The sequence below is a fragment of the Oryzias latipes genome, chromosome 23, assembly GCF_053564925.1.
Source record: "Oryzias latipes strain Hd-rR chromosome 23, Olatipes_Hd-rR_3.1".
NCBI classification, from domain to species: Eukaryota; Metazoa; Chordata; class Actinopteri; order Beloniformes; family Adrianichthyidae; genus Oryzias; species Oryzias latipes.
In genome coordinates this window covers 23,646,973-23,664,687 of record NC_136259.1, presented here as the reverse complement: position 1 = coordinate 23,664,687, position 17,715 = coordinate 23,646,973, and the positions used below count along the sequence as shown (strand labels likewise).

Here is a 17,715-nt window from a genome sequence, read left to right as displayed (position 1 = left end):
TTCAGCAGCAAACGCAGGTTCATCACGTGTCAATCATCTTTATTCAAGTACAGAGCGGTTCTGCAACACGCACCAGCTCACTGCCGGGCAACGCCACTCCTCACACACACGGCCACCATGTGGTTCATCCAAAAACATACAGAACATGTAAGTGGTTGTATGTGCAACAAAACGCCTCAAAATCACCTCTTTTACCCAAAAAAAAGATCATTTTCCACAAACGGTTCCAAATATAAAATATTAACAATATAAATAACAGTTGCAGTTTTAAATACTAAAGGTTTAGCAGCCTTAACATTTGGCTCAATTCAGGACTTTTACATTTGCGTTCATTTTTAAACATTTGAAAAAGTTTACAGACATTAAAATCTTTTTTATAACATAGAAAGAAAAAAATGATGCTAACATATATATGTATATATATATATATATATATATATATATATATATATATATATATATATATATATATATATATGTATATATATATATATATATATATATATATATATATATATATATATATATATATATATATATATACATACATACATATATATATATATATATATATATATATATATATATATATATATATATATATATATATAATGTTGCCGCTTTAGTCCAAAATGACCTTATAAAGAAACATAAAGGTCTGATTTTTCTTTATTTGAATCATTAAAAAGAAAAAAAAAAATCCTTATTTGGTAAAACAAACTTTGTTTTTTTAAAATGTTCTCAATTTCTTAAAGCAAATGACCACATTTTACTTTAAAATCTGATATAATGTAAGAAAATAGCCCTTAAACACCGTATCTAACATGTAAAATGAAATATAAATTTAAGTTTGTGTAAACCAGAATCATACCACTTTAAAATGAAAGAATAAAAGAGTAAAAAAGATGAAATTCCATGTTTTCTTGTCTGCTGAGGGTTCAGTCTTCGTGTCGTGACCTTTAGGCTTTCCTGCTCTTTTAAAACCGGAACTTTTTCCTGGTATTTGTAACAAAAAGGCTCCACATAGAAAACACAAATTATTTCATTTGACCTGAGCGTTTTCGGAAATGTAAACATTTTTCTACGCAGCAATCACAAACAGATCAATGGTCCACAGGGGAATGACGCTGATAGCATCCTAATTAAAAAGGCAGTTTTACTGAAAAGAAGAGAACAGTTTACCAAACGTCAGATTCTGCCCTGCAGCCCTTGAGCCACTCATAGGTTTCCCTTCACACATTTGAGGTTTCTCTGATGAGGCCTGGGTTCAAAAACATCAATTCATCAAACTGATTCTTACTTTTATCAATTCATTACATTCGTTTTCCTTTAAATAACGAATTTTATTAAGTGTTTATTGTAAGAATTCACAATTTTACTGTTGAAATTTCAACTTTTCCTCAAGTTTATTTCTTCAGTTCTGGGAATTGGGTTTTTATGACCAAATAAAGACTATAAATGTCAAAAATAAATCAATATTTAATCACATGTGGGTTGAAATTGAACCGATTCTGGTTTTTTTTTAAGTCCTACAGAAAAGGAGACAAAAATGTAAAAGATGAGCAGAAACTCTGCAGAGGAAGGCATCTCAGCGACGTTAAGACCTTCAGGCAACCACGGAGGGAAATGTTTGTTCGTGGACGACAGTCTGCTCTCCTGGATTCACACCAACACCCAGCTGGGCCTCACGGGTCCACCTGAAAACTGCACGTGACCTTCCCCGACCTCGGCGGGCTCCTCTTCCTCCCCCGAAGCGTCATCTGTGTCCGTCTCCACCATCAGCAGAACCTGAAAAACCAGCTTTTGTCAGCGTTCAGATGAAGCGGACGGCGGCCATCGGCTGCTCTGTTGGGAGGGGTCTCAGCTCCTCGCCTGAGGCTGAAATATGTCAGAAGCAGCAGGGACTCAAATCCACCGATGTGAAAACCATACAGAGCTGAAAACTCCCATATGGTTCCTTTTATTTCAGCGACACATGGGAAAGCTATCAAGCCATTAACGGCGTTTAGGAGGAATGCGGCGATATGCAAAATAAAGAGGTGGAGTCGACTTCAGGCAAAGCAGCTCCGCCCATCTGATCCTGCAGGAACATTGTTGAGGTTTTTCATAATTTGGTTCCATTTAATAATCCAGAACATGTCGATAACTTAAGGTTTTTTTTCACTGTGAGATTAAAAAACACAAGGAAAAAAATTTAATCAAGCAGCAATTTTCAGGATTCTCCACATTTTATAAATCCACCAAGAAATTATCATTTATCTAATTTGTTTTAATATAAGAAGAAAAATGAAAGTTTCAGTGGAACTAATGTGAGGTTTTAAGTTTAAAAACATTGTTTAAAGTCATCCAAGTCCAGCAACTCTGAAGCTTCACTCACACCGGGGGTGTGATGTGCATCCAAGAATCCAGGTCCCTGATAGGACAAAGTTGAACTGGTTTAACCTCCAACGCACATTCCCAAAAACTGACGTGAACGCGATAGTTTTGAATGTGCAATGCCAAGAGCGCTGTGAACGCAGCTTAAGGCCTTTAATTAAGGCTTAACTAGACTTAAGTGTAACCCTTGTGCTATCCTATGGGGTCAAGATGACCATTGACGTGTTCTCCCTACCATGATAAAGGTGGAAAGATTTCATGTAATCCATGGACACCAGTGAAGATCACAAATCATTGAAGAAAAAAGGTTCAGAGCACTGTCTAGTGGGTCTAGATCAGTGTTTTTCAACCTTTTTTGAGCCACGGCACACTTTAACCTTGACAAAAATCCCGCGGCACACCAGCATTCAAAAAAAAAAAGGATAAAAAAAAACCAGTCTGTATTGATCCACAGTCCCTCCGTGATCTCACATGCATTTTTTTGATAATTGTGGCAGAAAAAGCTGGAAGCTGCAGCTGTTTTTTCTAATAGATGTAATAAAGGCTAAGTTTGAAGATTTAAAAACTTTTTAAATTGTGTTCGCTGTTGTTTCAAGACGTTAAGAGGAGAGACTCGTTGTGCGCCGACACGCTCACGCTGTCACTTTTAACCCAATGCATCATGGGAGATTTAGTTCAATAATCCGCCGAACCCAGAAAGACTCGCGTCTCTGAGCTTCATTGTTTTGTTCACTTGTTCCACGGTCCGACACCGGATTCTGTGGAAAACTACACCGCTAAAAACGAGCTTTAGCTGGTATTTTTCTTAGAACTGAGCGACTTTTTCGGCAGAATTCAGAACAAGGAAGTGAAAACTTTAACCACTTCTGATTGGTCAGACTGATGACATGTGATTAAGATCCCAAGAATGTTTGGTGGAGACAGTTAAAGGGGCGGAACTTTTCCTAACACAGCTGAAGCTGCGGCTAAATCGTGGTATCGTCATTCTTATCAAAATGTATTTAATAGAATCAAATAAACACAAAGAAGAAAGTATTTTACGATCTTTCATATTCCCAATTTCTTAGTGTTTTATCAGGGCCTGTAGGGATGAACAAAGAACTGAAATCCTGGAGATGAAAAATGTTGTTAAATCAGTTAATGAGGGCAATTTCCCACGGCACACTTGACCATCTCCCACTAGTGTGCCGTGGCACACTGGTTTAAAAACACTGGTCTAGATGACCCAACTCCCAATGTTAAAGTGCCTAGGATAGCACAAGAATTACAAACATGGAAGTGTCAAAACCATCTGATATCAATTTAGGATTAGCCAATTCAGATGGAAACAAAGTACAAGCATATGGTGGATTATACATAAATCCTAATTTATGAACAATTTGGCATTCAGGAGAAGATTGAAGTTGCAGTCAAACTTGCAATATTGTGGAGTAACAGGTTACAGCTAGAAAATGAAACACAGTTGTGAAGAGAAGAAGCTAAAACCACAACGCTGCTGGAAGCCTGAGCCTGTTGCCCCACCCGAACGCCGTCAGACCTTTTCAATCATGAAAACCCGTCAACAGAAGCTGTTTGACGAAGTGAAGCAGCAAAAGGATCTGAACAGGAAAAGAGTTACAGTCGCTGACATGTTTCCACCTGAAAGCTATAAAAAGACTCAGATGAGGATGGTGTTTTTGGTTCTCGTCGCATTTTTCTCATGATGGAGGACAAATATGTAGAAAATTAAGCTTAAACTTGGATTTTTGAGTGTTTTTTTAACGAACCGAGCGCATTCTCTACAGGAGATGCAGGACAGGGGAGATCTGCAGCCAATCAGGACCCAAAACAAAAATAACATGGAAAATTGTCCCAAAAATAATCCCCAAACAGTGAGACTGAGAAAGATGGACTGGCAGGAAACACTGAATACCAATTTTTATTTGTGTGATGAACCGACATGCAGATAAAAACACAAACTAAAACCCGAATTTATCCTGAAAAAGACGATTTTTTTTGTCACAGCTCAGGATTTATTGATCATTAATCTGTAAGGATTTTGTGGTGGTGGTAAAAACTGTGTTTACAGTTGAAGATTTTGAGTAAAAAAATGTTTTTATCATCGTGCTTGCCCCCCCCCCCCCCCCCATTCCTCTGCAGAGCCCCCCCCCGAATACTCTACAATGCTTTCCAGAACATTAGCAAAGGCTAAATGTCACTTTTTTCCCGCGATGAAGGCTGGATTTATGAGCGCCTGGCAGCCGACCAGCAGAGAGAAGGGAGGAGGAGGTGGAATAAACACTGGTGTAATGGATGTGTCACACACTCCAAGACTCATTCGCAGGGAATTCAGTTAGTGCAGCTCCTCCCAGCAGTGAGTAGGGGGGGGGGGGGGGGGTCACATGGGATTCAGTGAGGAGGTGGGGGCAGATACTCTCCACCACAGAATCAGATCTTTTGTAACAGGCCGAGCGATGCGGACTGAGAACAGCAGCTCCATTTTTTTCCGTTAGGCCTGCACAATACATCGCAAATTTAATCGTTGAGCATACTTTGAACATACTTTCATTGGTTTAAGTTGACCTTTTCTATATTTAATAAAACATTTTAAAACTTTTTTTATGGCAAACAATTGTTTGCAGTGAAGCTAGATGTTTTAGATTCCAAAAACTTTCAAGAAAAGTTGATTTTAGTAGAATTTTGGACTTTAAAATCCTGCCCTGTTCTGCTTCATCTCTGCTTTCAGAACTTTGCGACCTGTAACCATGGTAACCATAGAAGCATCAATGACTCTGCCTTCAGAACTTTGCGACCTGTAACCATGGTAACCATAGAAGCATCAATGAATCTGTCTTCAGAACTTTGTGACCTGTAACCATGGTAACCATAGAAGCATCAATGACTCTGCCTTCAGAACTTTGTGACCTGTAACCATGGTAACCATCGAAGCATCAATGACTCTGCCCTCAGAACTTTGCGACCTGTAACCATGGTAACCATAGAAGCATCAATGACTCTGCCCTCAGAACTTTGTGACCTGTAACCATGGTAACCATAGAAGCATCAATGACTCTGCCTTCAGAACTTTGTGACCTGTAACCATGGTAACCATAGAAGCATCAATGACTGCCTTCAGAACTTTGTGACTTGTAACCATGGTAACCATAGAAGCATCAATGACCCTGCCTTCAGAACTTTGTGACCTGTAACCATGGTAACCATAGAAGCATCAATGACTCTGCCTTCAGAACTTTGTGACCTGTAACCATGGTAACCATGGAAGCATCAATGACTCTGCCTTCAGAACTTTGTGACCTGTAACCATGGTAACCATAGAAGCATCAATGACTCTGCCTTCAGAACTTTGTGACTTGTAACCATGGTAACCATGGAAGCATCAATGACTCTGCCTTCAGAACTTTGTGACCTGTAACCATGGTAACCATAGAAGCATCAATGACTCTGCTTCAGAACTTTGTGACTTGTAACCATAGTAACCATAGAAGCATCAATGACTCTGCCTTCAGAACTTTGTGACCTGTAACCATGGTAACCATAGAAGCATCAATCACTCTGCCTTCAGAACTTTGTGACCTGTAACCATGGTAACCATAGAAGCATCAATCACTCTGCCTTCAGAACTTTGTGACCTGTAACCATGGTAACCATAGAAGCATCAAAGACAGACAGACGCTACAGAACTTTTTTTAGGTTTGGTTTGTTAAACTGCATAAATGCGGTTTAGAGCAACTTTAAAAAGAATTTCATTTTTTGAACTAAAGGAAGTTGAAAACCCCTCACCCGTGTCTCCTCACTGCTCCCTGGAGGCAGGGAGTCGGCCCCCATCACCGGACAGCCGCAGGCGTCATCCAGGCTCACGGTCTTGTACTTCCTCATGGTCAGGCTGTCCACCACCCAGAACATGATGGACTGAAGAAAGAGCCAAACAGACGAGTCAGCGCCTGCAGGAGAGGAGGAGCAACTCCACCTGCGGGTTGAAACTCACGTTCACGATGAAGGGCACGATGAGCATGACCAGCGCCAGCTCCAACTGAGGGTTAGCGATGTAGCTCAGCAGCACCTCCTGCAGCTGAAGAGTGAAAGCAACCAGGTCATTTAGAAAAATAAAATCCTTTTGGCTATCTCCTCTTTTAATTTAGGTGAAACATTCACACAGAACAATAGAAACATGTATTTTTATCTAATTTACAAGCCTTTTTCTAGATTAGACAGTAAAGTCGCTAAAAATGCCAGAAGTCATTACCAGATATAAAGACCCGCTCCAATAAAAAAATAATGTTTTCAGTGTTTTTAACTTGTTCTTGTTATGATAGAGGACGGATATGCACAGAACATTAATCTTCGAACTGCATTTCTGAGTATTTCCTCATTCAAATCTTTGGGCATCGCAGTGCTTTGACAGTTCATACATCTGACCTTTGGCAAAGACGACACATCAGGTCAACCAATCAGGGACTCAGTGGGTGGAGTCCAAAACCACTACAGAGGAGAAGCTGATCGTTAATGTTTGTTCTCCTCCTGAACTTCATTTCTTCCTTATTTACATCGCGACAATAAAAAGCATTTCCTTGTGCGGTACAGCAAGTCATCAAACTGGGTCACAGACGGGGAAGTAAGCGTCCTGAAAGCGTCTGTCAGTCAGGTGCAGCTTCTGCCGTAGACGGTGAAGCTGAAACACTTAACCCTTGTGCTATCCAATGGGGTCAAGATGACCATTGACGTGTTCTCCCTACCATGACAAAGGTGGATAAAGGTGGAAAGGTTTCATGTAATCCATGGACACCAGTGAAGATCACAAATCATTGAAGAAAAAAGTTCAGCCACTGTCTAGTGGGTCTAGATGACCCAACTCCCAATGTAAAGGGCCTAGGCCTATTTCTGCGGAGAAAAATAGCTTTAGTGTCTATTTGAAATGTAACCATGAACATTTTAAACCTTTTTGTCTCTTTGTTCTGCTAAAAACTCTTTCACAACCAGCTCAAACTAGATTTCGTCTCTGACGTTAAATTAAAAATTGATTGTGACTCAAATCATGAAATCATCCATTTTCAAAACAAATATTTCCAAAATGTCTTCCGGAAAAACACAGGTCCGCATTTCTTTCTGTTGAGAGGCGAATTTCTGTGGTTTGTTTTATTCACAATGTGAAAAAAATATCTAATTGTGTTTTAAGCGGTTGTGAAAACTGTAGATGGGAAAACAACCACCCTTAAGGCTGACATTGGGTGGTATTTTTGGGAGTGTCCCACCGGGTTGATTTGCTGCTGCCCTTGTGACCCGGCTCCGGATAAGCAGGAGAAGATGGATGGATGTTTTAAAACGAAAAAAAAACTCCTGGTATGCAAGGTTTGACCATGTTCAAACCTTCAAACCATGTTCAAACAGACCATGTTTCACTTTTTCAATTACCAAAGTAAAATTAACTAAAAAACTGCCAAAATCTGAGAAGCAAAATGTATTTTTCAAAAAGTCAAATAGACTTTGTAAAGAAAAGACTTATTAAAACAAAGGAAATCGGGTCTCCGAGCAATAAAAAGAGTAAACAAATAAATCGCTCGTTGCCATGGAAATGTCAAAACTCAACACAGCGTTGGTTTTTCTTCGCCTCAGTGTTTGCACAAAGATCAATCCATTTCAAAGAACACATTTTCTTTGAAGTCTTTTCTTTCATTCTAAAAGTGAAAAAGAAGGAACAAAAATCCAGAGAACAAGGTTGTGAGTTTCCATCAACGAGTTTGCCGTTTTGGTCACCAATGTCTTATACAGTAAACCCTTGTTTTCCAAAAAGAACCCGTGATGGGCAAAATCCGTTAAGTAGAAACCTCTATTTTTTTACAATTATTATACAATTAAATACTCTATTATACATTGAAAAGAAAGAACAAACCATTTTACAGGCTCAAGCATTTGGTTCACAAATCAAAGTACTTTAGAAACGCTTTTTCAACAAATAACTTCTGTACTGTACTGTCAAATAATAATTTTAACCGCGACCCGAGTAATTGGAAAAAACGGGAGAAATGCAGAACACAATGCACGATGCAAATCCGTGAAGTAGCGAAACCGTGAAAAGTAAAACGTGTTATAGCGAGGGATCACTGTATTACAGTAAAAACAGGGCTAATTCCATCAAGATTAGCTTTTGCCTTAGTCCCAACTGCCCTTACGGGTGGGCACGGGCCGCCCGCGGGTGGAAAATGGGCAAAACTTTATGGGACCCGCAGGTTGAAGTGAACACTTGGACAACAAGTAAGGTTGAAGTAGGTGAGTTGCAGGCGTAGATTCTGCTACCTGATACGACCCCCCCAAATCCTGCCCACTGTGCAAGAATCCCAGTAGTGCTGGTCACATGTTAGGTGCGTGCTCCTTGTGTGCGGCATTTGTGCACAGACTCATTTTTGTGCTATTGATGGCGTGTCGAAAGTTAAACCAGCTGAACTTTGACCAATCAGGGACTGGGATTTGGTAGTGACGTGTGGATGGCGTCCTTTTCAAGTAATTATTGCTGTTCGTGTCCGGCTGGAATTCTATGACACCAAGTCTTTCATTTATCGGAATAGAGCTGTGAAAGAAAAAGCCTGGAGCGAGATTCACCAGATTTGTACCGCATCAATATTTCCCATCCAAGACTCTTCCAACTGTGAGTTTGTGCCCTTGTGTCGGGTAGCAACAGTCGAGTGGGAACACCATGTGCTAATAGTGCGCTCTAGAACTCCGTACGTCTTTGCACGCGCATCACAGCCTTAAATATACTTCACAATACACTTGCAACACACACACAGCAATGGTCAGTTCCATTCTCATGATGCTCCTAACAGGGGCCTTCGTGCCTCAAGGGAACGGCAAGACACACCTCCACTCCCTCCTCTCTCTATGATCCTACCAGCCAACTCAAAAACCCACAACACCTGTACAGGTGCTAAGGCCTTACAGCCACGTCCTATCAACTTACAGGCATCCACTTCTGAAAAGTGCTCACACGTTTACTCTTTCACCTATTCTCACCTGGGACCATCCTGGGATGAGCAGCACCAGGGTGACCACACCTTTTTCCAGCACCATGATGAGCAGGTAGATGCCACACTGAGCGAGCCACGGCGCAGCCTGGGGAGGGTCACCTGTGGGGGACAACAAGGTGGGGAAATATTTAAACCAATAAATCTTGATGACATTTTAAGAAACAAGCAAACACACTCCAAGTCTCTGAATGATTTCACCATCTGTTGGCTTTGTTTGGGTTACATTTCTTTTAATCACACAGAAAAGTCAAGAACAAAACAAAAAGGGAGGGAAGCCACGGCGAATCTTTTCCAGACCCGGCTGCAGCTGGAGATTTTGGGTTTCTTCCAATGTGTCTTAAAGGAACAACAGCTCCCTCTAGTGGCAGACATCACATCTACATCTCATCATTTTTCTGGTCTGGGAAAAGGTTTTTGTTCAAAAGCTTCTCACCATATTCTCCAAACCTCAGCAGGGTCCACTGCTTGACCTCCACCAGATTTGACACCAACTTGACAGCCAGCCAGATGACCAGCATGCCCAGACAGGCGTCCAGCACAAAATTGATCAGGTACCTACAGCGAATGAAGATATTTAGTTGACCTGAGATGCTGCTGCATATCTCACACTAAATGCATAGAACTCACAGCGAGCAGGGGTCCTCTTTGGTGAGTGTGGACAGGAAAACATTGGCAAAGTGGATGAACAAAGCGCCGATGGCTTGTTTGGACGTATCAAAAAGCCTGGAAAAGATAAAACTTCAGATTATTCTTTGTTTGTTTGTTTGTTGTACATTTTTGAAAGAAAAAGAAGAAGCCATTTCCTGACCAGATCCTCCACGGTCTCCTGATCCCCAAAGGCTCCCGAAAGCGCTTCACTGCAAACACAAGTCCACACAGTTAAATGGATGGCGGCAGTTAGCAGGGAGAAGCAGTGACACGACATAGTTTGACCTCAAATTAAACCTCATCTATCAGCAGAGCAGCAGGGCAGAGAGGACAAATAAAAACTCGCCAACACGTCGTCCTGGTTTCATTCTGCCACAACACCTCCATTATGTCCCAAAGACTTAGCTTCAACAGGCGCCCACTGTTCCCGAATCCCCGGATCTCACAAGGACGGGGAATGTGACTTGACATGTGAAAACATGATGAGACCTCCTGCTGACGTTTGCACACATAAAAGAAGCTTTCAAAGGAGGATGGGATTTCAAAATACTTTGATTATCGCTGGAAAAAGCAAAATGCACCTTTCTTTTAGTCTAAAGAACTTATTGTCATGGTGACCTTCATACCATTCACCCTTTGAATCCACAACAGAAACTGTGAGACTGAAGATTTAAAGACTTTTGTTTGACATGTTGGAGGTCTATTATAGAGAAAATTAAGTTCAAAATTGCATTTCTGACTATTTCTTGTTAATCAAGAGCTGATTCAAAAAAATTGTAAAAAAAGATTGTATTTGTGACGTAAAAACATAAGCTGGGCGGGGCCACAAGCTCCCTTCTCCACCCCCTTCTGATGCATCCACCTGTAGACCAATAGATCCATCCGTCTGCCAGTTTTGCTCGCCGTTTCTGTTCCACTAGGAATGTGAGGGGCTGTAAGCTAGAAGGAGAGGATGTAAACAGAAAACTCTCAGCAACAGGGAGGGGAAAGAGGGAAACTACAAATCAGAGGTGAATTTCCATTGAACTATGTTCTAAAAAACACAACATTTTTGTTTTATTTTGCTTTTGGCCCAAAACTGCATCGTCTTGGTTAAAAGACCACTGGGGAAATAGATCAAACGATGATCGGAGTGAGTCTTTAAGACTTTTACCTCTGAAAAACAAATCTCCACTTCTAATCAGGTCTAACACTGCCAAGGTTCTCATAAATTATTTATTCCACATAAAACTATTCAAGCTTAAAAGCTGAACACGCCATGTAATTATTGTTACCATGGCAACAATAGAGATACAGTGGTACCTGGCTAATACTTAGTTCACTTTTTGTGGTCTCACTGTTTTGCAGATTTTGTTTGTGAAATTTTGAATGATTTTTTTATTTGACTTATTCCTTTATTTTTCACAGTGCATTGTGTTCTGCGTCCTGATTGGCTGCAGACCTTGTCAATCAAAGGGAACTGTAAGACACATCTGCGCTCCACTTAAGATGCATATGACCCTCTATGACCCTCTATGACCCTCTATGACCCTCCACGGACCCAGACAAACCAAACACCTGAAGCACCTGTACGGGTCGACGCCCATTACGTAAGTAAAGCTTAAAATGGAGCAAGAGTTTAGAATCATCTGCATACAAACTGAACGGTAACCCAGCTTCCAAAGCAGCTAAACGGCTATAAATAATGAACCTCCTGCCACCGTGCTTTTCAATATGTTGTAAGAAATTTATTTTTCATTTAAAAGTAATCTTTAAATTCAAAGCCTTGTTGCATAAATCCTTTTTCAAACGTGTTTTTGTAGCTTCCTGGCTTCATTTTCCTCTCAGTGTTTTCCTTAAGTAGGACACACAAGCAAACTGAAATGGCGCCTTCAACATGTGAAATCTGGCGTGATCCATACATGTCCAGCCAGCGGCTGAACTCCTCCAATGCAGTTGAAGGAATAAAACATCTGCCTGAACCAATCTGCTCTGCCGCGGTGATAACTTTAGAACTCTGAATGCTCCACGTCACAGATGAAGCAGATTAATGGAGCTCTGTCCAACAATGACACCTAATTGCACCCTGAGAACCGAACGGGGGGGGTTATTGATTCTTTCACCAATAAGTAACTGAGGGTAGATTAGGCTGCATTGCTGTCTCTCCTCTTTAAGGCCCTGCAGCACATTAGTGCTCTGAAGATCCTCTGAGAGTGAACCCAGCTGATTGATTCGGTGATGAAATCACCATCATTGCAATGACCTTTAACACTGCTTTCAAACAGCTCTGTGGTGCCGCAGGAAACTGGTAACAACGGCAGGACAGTGAACCTAACACTGAAGATGTGGTCGACGTTCTCCAGGTTAGCTGACACGCAATCCCCGATATTCATGGAGTCGGGAGCCGTTGTTAAACCTGATTAAATCCACACCGTGAAGGGATCAGCTTTAGCAAAACAAAGCAGACAATAACCTCTTAAAGCCCAAAATACAAACATATACCAAGTGTCAGGAGGTCTGACAATCCCTATCGTTTCTAGAGATTATTCGGATATTACACATTTTTGTAATTTTGTAATAATGTAAATAGGATAATTTTAGCCTCAGTGTGGCTAAATAAATGTAAAATTGAGTATGTCTCAATGATACCCTTTTATCCTCCCACTATGCATAATGGGGGTGTCCTTTTTCACAGAAAAAACTCTTGTCGGAGAAAATTGTTCTGACCAAAAATCCTCCATCCATCTTCCAAACCCGCTTAATCCCTTTTGGGGGCACAGGGCTGCTGGAGCCTATCCCAGCTGCCATTGTGCAAAGGCGGGTTTCACCCGCGACAGGTTGTCAGTTTATCACAGCAAAAATCAGAAAACCAAATATGTTTAAAAATGTTCAATAAGATTCTTATTTTTTGAATTAAACACTACATCCATTTCTAATACAGTTAAAAAATCGAGAAATTATTTGAAATTTGTTTGATCTGAAAGTGAAAATGCCTATAGAGTCTGTGGAAAAATGACAAGAAATGCAGATTTTTAAAAAATGATAATTTAATTGTTTTTGTTTTAACTTAATAATTATTTAAAAAAAAGAGAGCTAACACATTGAACATCTGTATTAGTCATTCTGATTACCTGCTATTCAGTAAGGCCTTGGCCACACCGGTACATTTTTCATTCCAATGCTCCATTTGGGCCACAGTTGCAGTAGTTTGTCTGAGTTTAGTTTAGTTTAAGGTTATGTTGAAATAAACAATCTTTGTTTGGAGAGGGGGACACATTGAGCAATAGTCCCTTCACTCTGATCAATAACTCAACTGGTCAGGGTAAAAAAACACAAAAAATTAGGTTACCTGACGAAGAATTCTAAACAGACTTTGACTTTGTCCAAATTATCCTCACTGCTCACCTAAAAGACTATCCAGTCCCCTGAATTTTAACACAATTTAGACACATATTCACCACTATTTCTTTAAATGGTGAATATGACATCACCCACCAGCCGAACAAAAACCTAATAAATACGAACATTTTATATTATCTATTTATGAACTCAATGAAATCTTGAATGACTTAAAAAAATAAATGTACATCCATTTTTTCCGATGACAAATCTTTTAAACACAATGCATTGTGGTCTATATTTACCAATCTACAACGTGGGCAGTAATACACACTAGTTTTTCTGAGAGGCTTCCAGGGACTGGATTTTGGATTCAGACCATTGACTGTAAATGGGAACTGGACTGAGCTGCCCCTCCCCCCTGGTGTTTTTGACTCCAAGAAGCCAAAATCCCATCCACTACTGCTTTTTTGCCGGCGTTTAGCGCTCAGCACAAGAAACACGTCCCTCACATACAGTTATTTATAAAAACAAACACTGTACATCATATACATCTGCTAAATTATGTAAACTCAGCTCATATAGTACAAGTGATTGAACCGACATACAGAGAGACAGCAGTACCGTCTGACTGCATAGGTATTGCGCAATCCAAGGTGAGGCTCAGCGGGCTGGTGCCTCATCGCACGTCACTTCTTAGTATCTGAATGGCAAATGCGGAAATTCAGCGATTTTGAAAAGAAAAAACACCCCAAAATGGTCAATTTAAATGGAAAATGACTGCAAAGCACAAATTACTGATTAAATGTAATAATTGAATTTATTTTTTCTCTTTTCTTCCCACAATGACAGGTTAGGCACAGCGTCAGCTGCCTCTCCTGACTGCACGTCACTGATATTTGCCAATGTAGTGAACATTGATGCACACTGGTTTCACGTACAGACTTCTGGGGGATTTCTAGGGCACTCGAGTTGAAATTATTTGCAAAATGGCGATTGCCCTATATAGTGTTGTAAGTACTGCCACAGACTGGTGACCTGTCTGTCAGGACCTTCACCCACGTAGGCTCCAGCAGCCCCGTGACCCCGAAAGGCACAAAAACGGGTTTAGAAGATAAATAATATTCCAAATACATAGTACTAGCAACTAAATAACTAATTCACAGCTATGTTTTTGTTTTAAATGTCCATATTTTGCTACCGAACGCTTATACAGATGTGTACTTTAATTTAAAATTAATATATTTGCTAATAATGTCAGAATTTGGCCATTGGGTACTGACTTGAGTTTTTATTTAATTATTTATTTATTTATTTTATTTTTTTATTTATTCATTTTAGTCAAAGCGGCGTAAATCTGGACCGGTTAAGCCTTCCATACATTGCGGACTTTACTCACACATCAGAGTGCTGAAGGCGACGACGGCCAGCAGTCCCTGGATCAGAACCCCGAACCTGTCCGTCAGAGCTCCGTTATCGCAGCCGTGAGGACCGGCGTCGTCAATGTCGGACATGTTCGTGACCTCCAAAGGAGAACTGTCCAGAACCCGTCTGGCCAAGAAAAGTCCGCTGTATCCCACCCCCATCATTTCCATGATGTTGACACAAAAACCGGGAATAAGAAGAGCACTTCTTCTTCTTCTTCTTTGCCTCGTGCTTCCGCTAAATGTCCAAATCCCGACGTCGTTAAAAGGTGTTTCTGGCTGCTACATCTCGTGATTCCTCGGTGGAGGAAAGGGTCGATCATCGGACTCGCATCAAAAATCCACGTCCACTGAAGAAACAAAAACAAGGAGCTCCACTTCCGATGACTGGATTTACAAAATAAAAGAACTAACTGACACAACCACTAAAGGCTGGCATTTTCTTACAAAATGTAATCGATTTAATCTATTAAAAATATGAAGCTTAGTTTCGGGGGAAAAATGAAGAACTAAATGAAAAAATGTTTTTTAAATATGTAACGTTGGACTGAATTTATTTATTTTACTAAAAGCTGTTTAACAGAAAATGCAGATAATTACACTGCAGTCGTTACTATTGAATACAGTGACGTGAATATTTTTCCTCTTCTAAAAAAGGCGCAGAAACACGATATGCCCGCACTTTCTCATGATTCTCATGTTGGACAGCTTTATTTTGAAAAGTCCCAACACCTGACACCTTGTTATTGTCCTGTCAATCGAGTCTGTCAATCACAGTGATTCTCTGACGAGGAATGAAGTCCTTTTTTTTCAAATTTAAAATATTTTTGGAGTTGCTGCCTCTGTGGGAGAGGCGAAGAAGGAATCCGTCAATAAACATGTTATGGATTATTATAGAGTATTATAAACGAATCAGGTTTCTAGTGCCTTGTTGTCATACATACCCTAATTTATTATTTTAACAATCTTGAACATCTTTGTCTTTGCAGATTAATGACTTTAGTTTTTAATAATTAACCCAAAACACATTGTTCATCAGAGCGGATGAATATTAACTTCCTACAAAATGACCAAAACTAAACGTTAGACATTCTTCATGATCATTGATCTTTGCACAGAGCTGTCCTCGTTTTTTTAATGTCTTTTTTGTACTAGTAATTTAAAATCCAAAAGAAGCCGCTGTAACCACCCACCATAGACCGAGATGACCGTCCTCCCTTTAGGAGAAGCTGCGAGCTCGCGCTCGGTTCACACGTGACATGCGCACGCGGTTAATCTTGTTCCCTGCGCGCTCCAAAAGGCAGATTAATGGAACACGGCGCGCGCCGCAGCCATCTGTTCCTCGTGAGGCTGTGGTGCGGCACGCGCGCCTCGATCCGGTTCTTTTTCCACGAACGACACAACAGTGCAACTACGGAATTGCATAAAAGTTTTAAAAAAATAAAAAAATAAAGCCCCAAATTGCTGCTTGAAGGTCTTAGTTTTTCAGACTTTAATTTGAGTCCCACTAAAATTTTCGAACAAGATACTCATGTGAAAGAAGTTGTTAGTGTTTCTTAAAAGTTAGGAAAAATGTCTGTCACAAAACAACTTTGGTAAGTCAAAAGTACAAAACAGTGGAAGTGTTTAAACATCGTGGATGGTGCGTCACACTCAGTCAGTGGTTTTTTGATCACATTTGTTTTGAAAGACGAGAATCTAATATATTACTGTTATTGGCATCACTGCAAAATTGAACTAAAAACCTCCTGAATGCATGAATTTCAATCACGTAAAAACTACAAATCCCAGAGCCCGGCTGCTTCACATTTGAAAAGCCCCAAATCTCCTCCAAAATGAGTTAATTTAGAAGTGTGTGGGTTATATTCAGGTTTTAAAAAAGCCATCTATTTGCATTGCTTGTAGCCAGGAGGTTAAGAAAAATATACTTTCTAAGTTTTTTACAGCCTTGAAAATCACTATAAGAGAGAATGTCTGTTATTTTTTGCTGAATGGAGGATATCTTTATAGAACTCTTCCTTTCATTCTTCCATCCAAGCTTTTCCATCCACATAATCAGATATTATGAAGCTTCCTAAAATTATTTTTCTACTTTCTAAATTCCAATTTGACTCTTTGCTGTGAGAGTTAACCAAATAACTCTCACATGGAACTTTTTTTTTGTCTTGTCCTGACTTTTGCAAAATATCTTATTCCAATTCTAAAAAAGCAACCTCGGCTCCTGTGCAGAACGAGTCAATGTTTTTGTACAAACAAAGCTCACTGTTCCAAAGGTCAATGACAAACTTCTATACGCTTGAAGAGGAACTCGCCTTAATTTCCTCATGACCTGTAAACACTCTCCCAGCCAACCTCCTCTGTTGCTTTTTGGGTTTTTTTCTGTTTGTAAATTCCAGATTTCTCCCTGAAAGTTGTTCTTTCCTGCACACATGTCTCCTGCAGCACCCGAATGTCCATGAATATGAACATGTTTGCCTGTCAGAGCTGATGTGAGACGCAGCTGCCACTAGAGGATACTGTTGACTGCTGAGAAATGCTGCAGAATTCTGCGAAACGCCCAGAAAGTTGACAGTTGCATGCAGTTGGGTGATAAAAGCAGGGGGGAGATAAAGCTGCTTTTACTGATTCTTCTGGAATGCAGAGACTGCATCGCCTCATTTTTTACTTCCTTATTACCATTCTGTTGGTTTCCAGTGATCACTGGCGAAACTTGAAACAAGGAAATTCCCTCAAAACAATTTCATGTCAAATATAAACTCAGAAGAACCATTTCGACTCGAAATATTCAAATATTTTTGAATGATTAATGCTCAAGTGATAAAAAAATAACCAGTTTCAAATTAGCTAAAGAAAAAGAAGAAAATAATTTGTTACATAAAATGATAAAGAAAGAAAAAAGCAACTAAAAAGAGCTATGGAGACTTATTATT

General features: G+C 40.0%; 1 protein-coding gene across 2 annotated transcripts; it reads right to left on the bottom strand.

Moving 5' to 3' along the window:
- Nucleotides 1-22: 22 nt before the first annotated feature.
- On the bottom strand, nt 23-16,013 carry tmem110l (transmembrane protein 110, like). 2 transcript variants are annotated; one of them, XR_013653572.1, is made up of 10 exons: nt 15,979-16,013; nt 14,761-15,135; nt 10,204-10,252; nt 10,023-10,118; nt 9,829-9,950; nt 9,382-9,494; nt 6,362-6,445; nt 6,157-6,285; nt 599-1,788; nt 23-414 (listed from the first exon to the last, which is right to left on the bottom strand). XR_013653572.1 is itself a non-coding variant. In XM_004083222.5 (9 exons), exons 2-9 carry the CDS (start codon nt 14,954-14,956, stop codon nt 1,663-1,665), a joined length of 915 nt encoding a protein of 304 aa, XP_004083270.1. In that variant the 5' UTR covers nt 14,957-15,135; nt 15,979-16,013; the 3' UTR covers nt 23-1,662. The 2 variants fall into 2 exon arrangements, 1 of the variants encoding a protein (XP_004083270.1); XM_004083222.5 differs by having other exon boundaries at nt 23-1,788.
- Between the last annotated feature and the right edge of the window lie 1,702 nt (nt 16,014-17,715).

Excerpts from the sequence above, each read along its gene's own strand:
- tmem110l (XM_004083222.5), bottom strand. The coding sequence starts at position 14,956 with ATGGAAATGATGGGGGTGGGATACAGCGGACTTTTCTTGGCCAGACGG. Across the intron at positions 9,951-10,022 it reads AAAGAGGACCCCTGCTCGCT|GTACCTGATCAATTTTGTGC; the intron begins GTGAGTTCTATG and ends CATTCGCTGTAG. Across the intron at positions 1,789-6,156 it reads GGAGCAGTGAGGAGACACGG|GTTCTGCTGATGGTGGAGAC; the intron begins GTGAGGGGTTTT and ends CTGGTTTTTCAG.